Source organism: Alexandromys fortis, unplaced genomic scaffold (genome assembly GCF_014885135.2).
Source record: "Alexandromys fortis isolate MF-2015 unplaced genomic scaffold, M_Fortis_MF-2015_v1.1 scaffold_139, whole genome shotgun sequence".
NCBI lineage: Eukaryota > Metazoa > Chordata > Mammalia > Rodentia > Cricetidae > Alexandromys > Alexandromys fortis.
Window position 1 is genome coordinate 4,013,615 of NW_026068020.1, and position 13,185 is coordinate 4,026,799.

General features: G+C 49.7%; 1 protein-coding gene across 1 annotated transcript; it reads left to right on the forward strand.

Annotated features, from left to right (window-relative positions):
* Nucleotides 1-534: 534 nt before the first annotated feature.
* Arl4c (ADP ribosylation factor like GTPase 4C) lies at nucleotides 535-3,985 on the forward strand. The gene has a single exon (XM_050163098.1). The coding sequence runs from the start codon at nucleotides 535-537 to the stop codon at nucleotides 1,111-1,113; it is 579 nt and encodes a 192-aa protein (XP_050019055.1). The 3' UTR covers nucleotides 1,114-3,985.
* The last annotated feature ends 9,200 nt before the right edge of the window (nucleotides 3,986-13,185 follow it).

Consider the following 13,185-nt stretch of genomic DNA (forward strand, 5'->3'; position numbering starts at 1 on the left):
GGCGGGACCAGAGAGGCGGGGCCGGCGCCCTCGGCCGCAGCAGGCTGGTGGCGGCGGCGGCGGCAGCAGCAGCGCGGATACTGCAGGGACTGCAAGGCAGCAACGCCGACAGAGACACCCGGGGAAACCCGCGCCCCGCCTGCGCCTCCGCGGCGCGCCCGGGAAGCCGAAGCCAGAGCGGCTCCGAGACGCCACTGAGACCAGAGGCTGCTGCAGAGCCGCGGAGCGGGCAAGGCGCAAATCGAGCCGGGCGAGCGCGCAGGGAGCAGGCATCCTCCACCGCGGCGTCTGTCCGTGGCGGCTGCACGGGAGACAAAGCCTCCGGAGAAAGATGCATGCGGGGCGCGCACCGGGTGGACCAGGGAGCGGGCGCCTTGGAATCTAAGTGCACCCAACTGGCCGTACGTTCCGAGGCCCCAGCGGGTCCAGCGGCGGGCGGGGCCCAGGTGCGCCCGGTCGCAGCGGGCCTGTGACTGCTCGGGGGGCGGCGCCCTCCCGCCGCAGCCGCAGTGGCCGGCGCCGCAGCGAGGAGCCATGGGCAACATCTCCTCTAACATCTCGGCCTTCCAGTCCCTACACATCGTTATGCTGGGCTTGGACTCTGCCGGCAAGACCACGGTGCTCTACCGGCTCAAGTTCAACGAGTTCGTGAACACGGTGCCCACCATTGGCTTCAATACCGAGAAGATCAAACTGAGCAACGGCACCGCCAAGGGCATCAGCTGCCACTTCTGGGACGTGGGCGGCCAGGAGAAGCTACGGCCGCTGTGGAAGTCCTACAGCCGCTGCACGGACGGCATCATCTACGTGGTGGATTCGGTGGACGTGGACCGGCTAGAGGAGGCCAAGACGGAGCTGCACAAGGTGACCAAGTTTGCGGAGAACCAGGGCACGCCGCTGCTGGTCATCGCTAATAAGCAGGACCTGCCCAAGTCGCTGCCGGTGGCCGAGATTGAGAAGCAGCTGGCGCTGCACGAGCTCATCCCGGCCACCACCTACCATGTCCAGCCGGCGTGCGCCATCATCGGCGAGGGCCTCACCGAGGGCATGGACAAGCTCTATGAGATGATCCTGAAACGCAGGAAGTCTCTCAAGCAGAAGAAGAAGCGGTAATGCGTCCGGGAAGCGATTGGGAACGAGGCTGAGCCAGCGAGCCACTGAGTGAATGAATGGACGACTGGGTGAGCGAGAACCCGCGCCCGCGAACAAAGACAACGAACCAAAGCGATGCTTCGAATTTTTAAAACACGATCCCTGTACCCTAACACAGGACTTGGAGACTTAACCAGGGTGTGGAGACTGCATTACCGTAACCCAGCTCGCCACCTGCCCCACCCCCCCACCCCAGCTCAGGGGACCTTTTGTCTAAATGCTTGAGCTATCAATGGGGTGGGGTGGGGGGAACCGACGGGGAGTGGACGTGAGGACGCAGGGTCCGATGGTGAGCCCTCTGGCCCCAGGTGGGAAGCTTGAATGTCAGAGAGACAAAAGCGATTTCTTCTCGCTCCGTCAGGGCCAGAAGTTCAGGCTGCCCAGCCCCCACTGCGGGGGGAGTCACGTGTGAGTTACCTGAGGTATGCAGTTCACGGAACCCTGGGGATACTCCTGTGGGAGCGGGTAGGCACTGGGGTATACTGATGGGGGGAGGGGGTGACCGCTCCTTGCATTCTGGAGCTGTGCAAACTGAGTTTTATGTCGCAGGGCAGGCCCCTGTTTGCAGTTTGATTTGTCCTGCTCTAGGCCCAAAGGAGGTGGTGGTTTGGGTCCGTCCAGAGGACTGCCTGGGACCATGCGGCAGCCTGAGGGCCCAGGGTGCTGCTGTCCTTCTGGCCTTGGCTGGGAATGGCCTGGAAGACTCCACTCTCCAGGGCTGGGTGGGTGTGATTTTGTTGAGAACTGCTGTTCAGCCTGGGATGAGACCTCTTCCAGAAGGCCTAGGCCCTGTCCATGTGTTGGTCATTATCACATAAAGAGACCAATAAAACAAAAGCAGAAAACCATTGGAGGTGGTGGTGCCAGTACAGGTATTTAAAGGGTGAGGTTCTTGACATTAATGCTGTGTGTGTGTGTGTGTGTGTGTGTGTGTGTGTGTTCCCTCCATACTACATAATCGCATAAATACTGGACCCTCTGTGTGGAATTTGAAATTCTCTCAGCCTACTGATTGGTTTGGAGGAGCACACCAGCTACAGATGTGTGCTGAATTGCAAAATGGTTTTCTTAGAAGGCATGTCTGAGCATTCTAGCCACGTGGTGATAGGTTTCAGACATGTTTTTTTTTTTTAAAACAACAAAACAAAAAAACACTTCCACAAATAAATAATCTCCTTAGTTAAAAAAAGACTGTCCTTTTGTGCCCCTTGGCATTGCAAGTGGAGACGTGTTCAGGTTTCTGAGTTGGGCTTGTAGCCTATCTGATTTCAGTATTTTACTCAATGCCTGTCATTAGAGTATTTGATGTCATTCACCAAAAGAATAAAATCCCAGCTTGGAAAAGCTGACCTTGTTTGCGTGGATTGGAAGAGAGGAAAAGTCTGAAGGATCAGTCCTTTGGAATTCACCCGTGGGAGCCGGCCGGCCTGGCCTCAGAGCCAGCCAGCACTTTGGTTAGCAGACAACAATGAGTGCTTGAGTTGAAAAGGGAGCGGGCGTGTGACGTCATGGTCACTGGTACTCAGGCACTTCACAGTTTACTTGAAAGAGGCTTTGGAAAATAGATAAAGTGAAAGAATAAATACATATTTTTAATAATGTAATTTTAAAAAATCCTTTATAATCAGGAGTGAGTCTTGGCTTGTAAAAAGCTGTCATCCATCCTGAAACACAGTAGCGAAAGATAAATTTGCAGCTGACCATTGGTTTCTCTCTTTTTTTTTTAATTTCCCCTCGGAATCCATCTTTTAGAGTAGCATTTTGGTTTTCCTCCATGGCGACACATTGCTGTGCAAAGGAGGCCATGGTTCTGAGTGAGCACCGAGGTGGTCACGATATGAGCCCATCCCTATTGTCCTTGACACACTAAGAGTCAACTTAGGAACCCCACGTAGGCAGAAATCATGGCTTCCTGCTTGACACCCAGTCCTTAGAAGATTGTTTTTCAAACTGAAATCTAGCAGCCCATCTTCCTTCCTTGTGTCTTCTGTAGCCCTCTGCTGCTGGTCTTTTTGTAGACACTTAGTAGCGCTAAGCCGTGATGAGCAGCCTACAAGGTCTGTTTACACAGCAACGGGGCATTGCTGGCTTCTTCATGGGCTGGTCCCATGGTCTGAAGATTCTGTATAGAATTATTAAAAAAAAATCCACCTTCTTTTATTTTCTTCACGATTTCTTAAGCACTTTGACATTTTGGTAGTTCCACAATATGGAGAGAATAATATATTTATTTTGTGACATTGCCTATGCCAAATACTGTAACCTTCCTGTGCTCACGATACCTGAGTTCCAGGTCAGTGTTCAGATTCTGGCCTGCTCGAACGATGGCATGGGATGATTTTGTGGTGTTTCTCCCCCTCCCCCCATTATCAAGACTTAAGGGTGCAGTTGGCTGTTAATAGTTGTGCGGTAAAGTCAAGCCCTGTGGTGTATCAGCAAATAGTTAAGAGTCTCAGTTGATCTCTGTGATGTTTGACCTAGTAAAAGCCCATTTCATCTGTGACCAGAGGGAGCCCAGTGAAAATCACTGTGTGGTGGTGCCATGGGGGAGTTCCCATCACACTCCAGCTTCTGTCCTGTGGGTTCCTGCAGTGGAATTTGGCCTCCCCAAGCGAGGTTTGGAATGGTTTCTCATAGGCCCAGGGAGGCCAGTTTTGATTTAGCGCTGTTCTCTTCACACACTGTGTGACAGGTGTTGGAATGGGGTCCCCTGGCTTCGGTGTTTTGGTTTTCCTGTAATTCTCTGTCTTCGCCATTCTCTTCTTTGTTCCCATCCCCTTTTATAATGCGTATATGATGCTGTGAGCAGAAATAAACTATTTATACAATCAAACCGGTGGGGGCATCTTCTGTGGATTTTTTTTTCCTTTCAGATTTCTTGGTCCATTTTCCAGGCCTCTGTGGAGCCAGGGAGTGGAACACAAGGTGGTTTCGGGGTTCTCATGGGGTCCGGTGGCTTCTAGAGTTGCAGCTGGTGTGGGTGAGGTCTGAATCCACTCTGAATGGTGGGTGCAGAGGCTCAGCCACTTATGCCTGTCCTTGGGCCATCTCCCTCCCTCCATGTCTTGCCTGTTAATTACCTAAATGGTCCAGAATTATAAAACACTTCGAAATGCTTGTCTGACTGTCCACCATTCAGGAGCCTTGAACTGTTGGACCAGTGCAGCAAATGAAGCTGCCCCACGCCAGCTGATCCTGCCCCCCTCTCAGTTGAGTGTATCCAAGGAGCTCTGCAACTCAAGGCCTCTCCAGTGGTATACTGCATACAGTAAGACACCATGCTCTATAGATGCTGAGAATGAGCTCACTTTGGAAAGACTACATGTTGGGGTGGGAATCAGTGAGCTTTGGCAGGTAAGGTGGGGAGCACAGAAGGGCATGTAGGCATTCCCCTACAACTTTTAACAGTGAGGGAGGAGGGCTGGATAGGCCTTCAGAGCTTTAAGTCTGGAATGAGAAAAGGTTGGGGATTCAGCTCAATTGAGTGCTTGGAAAGCCTGCTTGTTGAAGACCTGGGTTTGGTCCCCAGCACCACTCAAATCAGGTGTGGTACACACCCCCAATACCAGCACTTGGGATGTTGAAGTAGGAGGATCCAAAGTTCAAGGTCATCCTCTGGTCCTATGCCAGCCTGAGCTACAGGATACTAAAAAAATAATAAAGTTCCCTAGGACCCCAAGGTTTTGTTTGATCTTACTGATCCCTCCACCAAGTCTCAGTTTCCCTGTATGTAAAACAAGATAACAGAACCTTAAAGAGTTGTGGTACATTTCTTCTTGTACCAAGGCTTGGTGCAGTAGGGTTCTGTTTTGCTGTTGTTTTGTTTTTGGTGTGTATGTGTAAGTGTGAAGTATGTGCACCTGTGTAAGAGGAGGTACATACACACTGTGTGCCCAGAAGACAATGTCACGGACCCTGTTATATCACACTTCACCTTATTCCCCCGAATTTCAAGCACATTCGGCCACCCTTGGATTTTACGTGAATTGTGGGAATTTGAACTCAGGTATTTAGGCTTGCACACCAACTGTGCTTATCCACCGAGCCATCTCACCAGCCCCAGGGCTTTCAGTTTCTAATCTTGTTGACTGCAAACAGTGCACAGAGTGCAATTAACTCCACCAGACTGCCTACCTTCCTGTGAAGTCCTTGCTGTCTCCAGCCCTCTTGGCATCCTTGACCAGCCAACACCAAGGTTGCTGGCTCCAGGCATGGCATGGGATAAAGTCGAGCAGGTGAGCATCTCCAGCCTTCCCAGCGGTGTGTCACTCAGAGTTGCTATGAATGCAAGCTGGTGGTCTCCTGGCTGTCCAGGTCCTTACTCTGAGCACACCCCATACTGCTGGGCTATGAGTCCCTTCTGGCAGTGAGTTGATTTTCTGATTCTTGATGTCTAACCTGAACTTGAGCACATGGTAGGTATTCCCTAGACATTAGCCAGGTGACTTTACTCACATTAATTAAATTTGGTTATAAATGTTAAAATGGGCACTGTATAAAGCTTCTCTAGGTGAGTTAAAATGAGAGTAGACAAAATAGCTATAGCATTCTTCCAAGTCACTGTGTTGAGAAAATCACACAGAGGTGGCTTTAGTGGGGAATGTGAAACATACACATTGATAAGCATCTTTGTCTCGTTCAAAAAGAAAAAAAAATCATAATTTTATCAGCCTCATCCCTACAGAAGCTAATTAATCGGAAGCTGGGTTACCCCAGGAACCATCAAATGCTGTTTTTAAGTGACAAAACCAAAATACAGTTGAAAACTAAGAGGTTGCATTGGCACCATAAGAATAACAGTCACGGAAATCAAAATAAGCCAAGACTGAAACTCCTCATTTACAGTGCAGCCTTAAGTTAATCTTGCTTTGGTGGGTGCTTGAGGAAGCCAGTCACCTGTGACACTTAGCTGACACCTGTCCACCTGCCTTTCCCAGGAGGGAGACCTCAGACAACTGAGTCAGTGATTTGAGTCCTGATCCCTGCTGTGCCTCCCTTTCCCCACCTGAATTCTTTTGTCAATGTTGGAGTCCTTGCTTCTAAGGAGGGTTGGTGGTTGCTGTTGTTGTTGTTGTTTTGCTAGACTGTGAACATCTTGTCTTCTGTTTTTCTGCTTTGTGCCTTTATGTTTGTCCCCGGGGCTAGAGTTGTTTGTGTTTGTTTGTTTGTTTGTTTGAGACAGGATTTCCCTACACAGAGCCTAGGATGGCCTTGAACTCACAGAGATCTGCCTGCCTCTGCCCCCAGAGTGCTGGGATTAAAAGTGGGCACCACCAGTGATGGACAATCCTGTTAGCAACATTACAGACTGTCTCTGGTGTCACCATGGTGGTAGCGGAGAAGGACAAAGTTATGTGCCAAGAGCAGAAGACACGGGCTTTGTATGGTGAACAGGTAAGAGGGGAACAAGCCCAGAACTCCCTAACTTTTGATCTCCCCGCTTCTCTGCAGCCTGGAGAGCAACCTGCCTGTGCTTGCATCCTGGCACAACTGCGATGCCCGTGACTCAGCCTCCACCTGCCAGGGAGAGAGGAGGCCATGAATCTGCACTGGGGGAGGGGATCTCTCTCCCCTTCTCCTTCTCTCTCAGGTTCCAACAGAATGGGCACAAGATGGTGGGCTTTCTCAGGCATTTGCTTCCCATCGGTTCTGATCTTGAGAGTGGGGGTGCTTCACGGTGTCTAGGAGGAGCTTGCGAGCTGGGGTTTCCGTTGAAACAACAAGCTGCTCCGCCTTCAGGCTTAGAAGTAGGCTTGGAAGGCCTGTGCATGCGGCATAGCTTCCTCCAAATGGTTCTGAGCAGCTTTTGCTGCACCCCATGAGGGAGCGGTACCAAAGATATGAAGCTGGGGATTCTTTCAGCTGGGCTATGGCAAAGTTGGAGATGAATTATCATTTGCATTTATACATTCGAGTTAATGCCGTCATGGGAGCCTTCAGTGTAGTGTGGTTTGTCTGGACATCAGGACAGTTGTTTTCAGCTGATAGAATGCTTGCTGTACTAGCTGTTATTTCAGGCGTTTCATTACACACACATACACACACACACACAAACACACACACTTCCTGGGGTCCCAGGATGCTAGCTAACTTGACCTGCTCCCACAAGTTGAGAAGCTGAAACAAGGAGATGTTGGGGCTCCATGATCTGACATCAGTCACTAGAAAGACTGGGCCCAGCTCATACCCCAGCAGCTTCCCAGGCCCCACACACCAGCTGCAGTACAAGAAAGGTGAGGTTCCCAAGGGGAAGCAGGGATAAAGGGACGGAGGTACTGGGTAGCAGTACCGCACTCTTGCTAAGGACAGGGAGAACCACCACCGTTAGCCCTCCCCAGGATGCTGGCAACAGGCAGGATCCCAGACTTAGCATGTGCTTTTCCTTCCTAAGAGACACGTGCCATGTCAGAGGACAGTCCTTGTGTCAGGGTCTACTCTTGAGTAAGGAGTGTGCAGAAGCTGTTGGGGTCAAGGATTCTAGCCCGTTTCATCCAGGGCCATATGTGCTGGCAATGGGTCAGCACCTGGGGTTGTGTGGTGACCCCTTAGAACCTCTGACCTCTTCAGGTAGGCACTGCCTACCTCTTCTGCAAGGCAAATACAGACGTGGAAAGGGGACCTATCTCCTGATGCCTCTGTGCTGACCCTCCTCTGAGGAACCTTCTTTTATGATAATCTCCAGCTTTTGTCTCATTTTCATGGATCAGGAAATTGACAAGTCAGGGGTTGGAGAGATGACTCAGTGTTTGTGCTCTTTAAGAGGATCCAAGGGCACTTCCCAGCAGCCAGGCTGAGCAGCTCCAGTTCCGGAAGATCCAATGCTCTCTTTTTGCTCTTTTGTGCACACACACACACACACACACACACACACACATACACACATTTTAAAAATAAAAATAAATCTTAAAAAAGAAGGAAACTGGCAGCTTACTGAAAGGACGAGGCAGGGGACTTCCCACAGGGAAACATCTCTTCTTGTGAGTCTTGGGGTCTAGCCTGTAGCCAGAGTGTTCACAGGGGGACTATTGAGGAAATGAGCCTCTCTCTGTCTTTCATTTGTTTCATCCTCGTTCTTTTGGTGGCTCCTCAGGCCTGTTTTCATTTCCTTAAATGCTAACTTCATATGCAATTAATTTCAGCTGCCCGCGTCTCCTGCAAACTCAAACCATTTCCATGTATAATTTAGAAACCATCATGGTAATGATGATTGTAACAGCCTCTTTCATAAATACAGGTTTGCATCCATTGTTGCAGGAATGACAGTTTGCTTTGCTATGTCATTTGAACTGTGCCAGGATGATTACATTTTTTAAAATGCTGCTAAAAATAATAGTCAAACACTATGACGCCTACTCTTTCGGGGACACCCTGCTAGGCAGAGATGCCAGGATGACTTATCTGTCCCCATTCTTGACCTCAGATGGTGAGTCAGGCCTAAACTAGCAAACAAGACCTGAGTCCAGCATGAGACACCCTTCATTGTTCCAAAGATCCAGTCATTAACTGAGCCAAATTCAGGGTTGTAAGACACCTGCCTTAGCCTCTGTCAGCAACACTTTGATTCCCCCGACGCACAGTGCTCCAAGCTTTATGTGAAGAACTCCAGCCCATCAGGGAACCCTCAGATGTCTCTGTGCTCTATGCCTCTACTCCTCCTCCATCTGCCCTCTCCTGCTCTGAGTCCTGCCAGCAGACAGCACTCCTGGAGGTCAGGATCAGCACAGCAGCCCCAAATGCTGGCCCCGACCCCTAGAGGTTCCTCCTGCACCCATCCCTTGTCAATGTTCAAGGGATCCTTTGGAAGCAATGGTTCCTTCAGGTACCACATCACCTTGTAATAGGTGTGGATTGGAGTCTGGAGGACACCTGCTGAGATTTCCAGGTTCTTTGTATCCCAGAACGAACAACTGGACCTGGCTAATAGTAGAAATAGAGGTGGCTGGTTGAGAAAGAAAACGCTCTCGAGAATGGGAATGAGGTAGAGAGCTGGGAAGGCTGGGAGTTCTGATGGCCTGGGCCGAGGCAGTTGGTAAGCCTGCATGGGCCATTTATGCAGTGCCCTCCTTTGCCTGCGTGTGAAGAGCCTGGACTTTTCTAGCATGTGTCCTGTCCCTTGCATGTTGCATGTAGCCCTGACGTGGAGGGGTTCCCAGTCTTTCTGTTGCCTGGCCTCTTCCTTAAAAAAATCGAATCTATTGCCTTTCCCAGGCCCCACCTCCTGCCATGACCTCAATGGGGAACCCAAGTGTCCAAGAGTCTTGAGTAACTAACTGGGTGGCCGCACCGCATGACTCTGCAGCCTTTCCGGAAGGTTCCTCTCCCCCCCCCCCACCCCTGGAGTTGCTTCCCAGCTGCCTGAAGATGCTGAGACGGGTGAATCCTAGTGTATACCAGCTATGGTCGCTAACCAGCAAGCTGCCCACCTGGAGGAATGAGGTTGGGGCCAGGATTCTACCTTCAGTCATTTGAGGCTTTTCTGCAGAACTATCGAGGATCCTGTGTCCCTAAGACCCACTGTCTTTTTTTAGTTCTGCCCTCCCTGCAGTGTTTGCACAGGTAACCGGAATCCAAAGTAAAAGAGTCTGATGGGGTTGATGCCTCAGGAGGAGACTTTCGTGTCCCCTCCCTCGCCACACACAGACACAGGAGGAGACTGTGATACTCCCCTCCTCCATCACACACACACACACACACACACACACAACAACAACAACAACAACAACACCAGCACCTGGTCACCAATATGCTAGGGAAACCTAGCCTTTGCCTGGAAGACACCCTCCCTATGCCTCTGTATGGTGCGCTCAGGGAAGGTGACCCTGTCCTAGTTTCAAGGGAGATGTGTGTGAATCTGTGATTTGCTTAGGAAGGACCATACGACACAATTCAAACTAAGACAATAGAGAGGAAAGGCCTCACTCACCACCAAGTGAATGTCCATGAGACATTTCCAATCCAAACCACGCGAACGCTTGTGTATGGTGGGAGGGGGGCAGACGGCTAGTCTTCCTATTAAGCTCGGAGTGAGCCCCCCCACCATGTGCTGGCCTCCCCCAAATCTTGCTGTATGAATAGCCTTGGATAGGGGTGCTGCCCATCCAGCAGCCGAGAAAGACAGCTTAGCACTTGCATTCTAAGCTGCTGCCCCTCAAATCAAGTGTGCACGGCTTGTACCCGGGACTCTGAGGTGCTGAAGCAGTCCCTAAGTTTGACTGGGCTAAAATATGTGTTGGAAGTCTGATTTTCTAGTATATTCTCCTGTAGTTGTTCCCGGATGCAAATGCCAAAGTCATTCCTTCCTGGAGAGTCACTGGCCTTGGCTTCATGTCACAGAACCCCAAGGACCTAGACATATAACTCTCTGTTCTAATGCAATAGTTGTTACTTGCAAGTGACTTTTGTCCCCCTGAACAATGGCAACATTCTGAGACACATTTGGTTGTCATAGCTGAGGGGAGTTCTGTGTACCTAGTGGCCAGAGGCCAGGGAGCTTCTCAACTCCCTGCAATGAGGGTAGAGTCTCCCCAACCCCACCTTGGTGTCCCTGGTGTCCCTGGAGGCACCTCAGCTAAGCCCAGAACTCCACTCTGAGTCTTTCCTGTGGCTGCTCCATTTCCCAATTCCTCTTCTCTAGGTGAATGTTCAGCTGGTCCCTCCTAGGGACCAATCTTTGCAGCAAGCCTTCTCCAGCTTCCTGGTTTAGAACTTGGCCTGCCCTCCCTTCCCTGCCCTCTTCCACAGGAACCTGGTTCCACTGGCCTCCTGTGCATGTTCAGCCACTGGGCCTTGTTCTCTCACTCCACTCTGTCAGTGTTCTACTGACTTGTGTTTTAGAAGCAACAGAAAGCCTGTCTAGTCCCCATAAGAATGAGGGTCAAGCTGTGAAGTAAAATTAGTGTGGACAGGATCTGGGCATGAAGTTAACTCAAGGAAGCAGAACAGTGACCTGGTGGGTGTTAGACAAACAGGGAATCCTCACAACTTGGAGTATACAGGTTTCAAAGGGGATTAGCAAAGACCCCCTTGGTCAGCACAGGGCTCAGGACAGTCAGCCTAGCAGTTAGCATTTGGTCTTGGGCTGAAACAATACTCTCTTTCCTGGAGCTCCTGGGCTCAGGAGCCAAAGCTGAAAACCTTAGGCTGAGGTGTGGACCAGTTTCCTGAGGCAGGCAAGGATCTGCTCCAGCAGTGTCCCTGGTCTCTAACCTCCAAATGCAGAACACATACATACACATACAGATACACACAGATAGATACACGTATACACATACACACACATAACACAGGCACATAAACATACACATATACATACAGAGACATACACACGCATACATACACACAGCAAGAATCAGGCAGGTGTAAGTTCCAACTATCATTCATGTGTCTATTTCTTTCTAATTCTGGGTATTTCTCTTTAATTTCTCTGAGTCACCCACAGACGACCCTAAGTAAAGGAACATTAATTTTATTCCATCTCTGTGACCTTGGACAAGCTTCCACTGCCACCACCAGCACCACAATCCATTCCCTCTGTTTAAATGGTATGAGGTGCCTGTTTCACAGAGTGCCACAACTCGGGTGCATCCACAAGGGCAGAGAGATGTGAAGAGACGCCAAGACCTTGGCAACTCTTCTAAAGGAAAAGGTTTAATTGGAGCTGGCTTACAGTTTCAAAGGTTTTGTCCATTATCATCAACAGCAGAAGAGAGAATGGCACTGGACCTGGCTTGAGCTTCTGAGACTTCAAAGCCCACTCCCAGTGACACACTTTGTCTAACAAGACCACACCTACTCCAAGACTACACCTCTTAATAGTGCTCCTCCCTATGAGCCTATGCGGACCATTCTCATTCAAACCACCACAGTCTCCATCTTAAAAATTGCAGCAATAGCAGAAATCCAAGCATAAAACCCCAGCCAATGGACAAAGTCCTCTTCAAGGATCTTTAGCCCCGATGTTCTGATAGATGGTTGGGTAAAGTGGTGAACTATATTGGTGTCTACTTTTGCACCCTGTAGAAAGTCCATTCTTACACCACTACATTCCACAACACTCCGAAATAGAATCTCAGAAAATTAAAATCCCAAACATTGAGGGGGTTATGTTGTTGTTATTGTTTAAGGTTTTTCTCTGTGTGTCCCTGGCTGTCCTGGGACTCACTGTAGATGAGTCTAGCTTCAAACTCAGAGATCCACCTGCCTCTGCCTTACAAGTGCTGAGAGTAAAGGCGTGTGCTACCATGTCTGGCTAGGTACTGAGTTACAATTGAAGGCTGCTTAGCGTCTGTTATCTTCTGGAATGAAACAACAATAATATAAAACTCAGGCACCTGCTGCTGTCAGACAATGGTCTCTACTTTTTTGTCTTTAAAAGACAGTCTCCGGTATCCCAGGCTAACCCTGAATTCACACTATAACTGAGATTAGCCTCAAACTCCAGAGAACCACAATAGCCAGTGTGTGCAGTGCTGGGAATTGAACCTATAAGGCTGTGGATGGTAGTTAAACTGTCTACCAACTGAGCTATATCATTAGCTTTCCATCTCTGTTTCATCCTTCTGAGCCTAGGATCGTACACTCTCGGGAATGTGAAAGGTGTCAGTTCCAGAATAGTGCCTTGATGCTGCTACTCCTTCTCGCCCCGTATAACAGTCAGCTCAGGGTCCTGACCCGAATTTCAGGCTCTTTGTCACATGAAAGGTCTTGAATATTCCTATCAGGGACACATAGACTATGAAAGTGATTCTGACCCCTGAGCTTTTAAGTAATTTTTCTTTGCTATACACTTGGACTTTTGCATCTTCATCCTTTTTGCTTGTTTGGTGTGTGTGTGTGTGTGTGTGTGTGTGTGTGTGTGTGTGTGTGTGTGTATTTGAGATAGTATTTCTATGTGTAACAGCCCTGGCTTTCCTGGAACTCCCTTGTAGACCAGGCTAGCCTTGAACTCACAGAACTCCACCTGCTTATGCAGGGATTAAAGGTGTGGGCCATCACTGCCCAACTATGTCTTCATCTTAAAGTCTTAACTCTCAC

Bases quoted from the DNA above. Each gene is read 5' to 3' on its own strand.
- Arl4c (XM_050163098.1), top strand. From the start codon at position 535: ATGGGCAACATCTCCTCTAACATCTCGGCCTTCCAGTCCCTACACATC.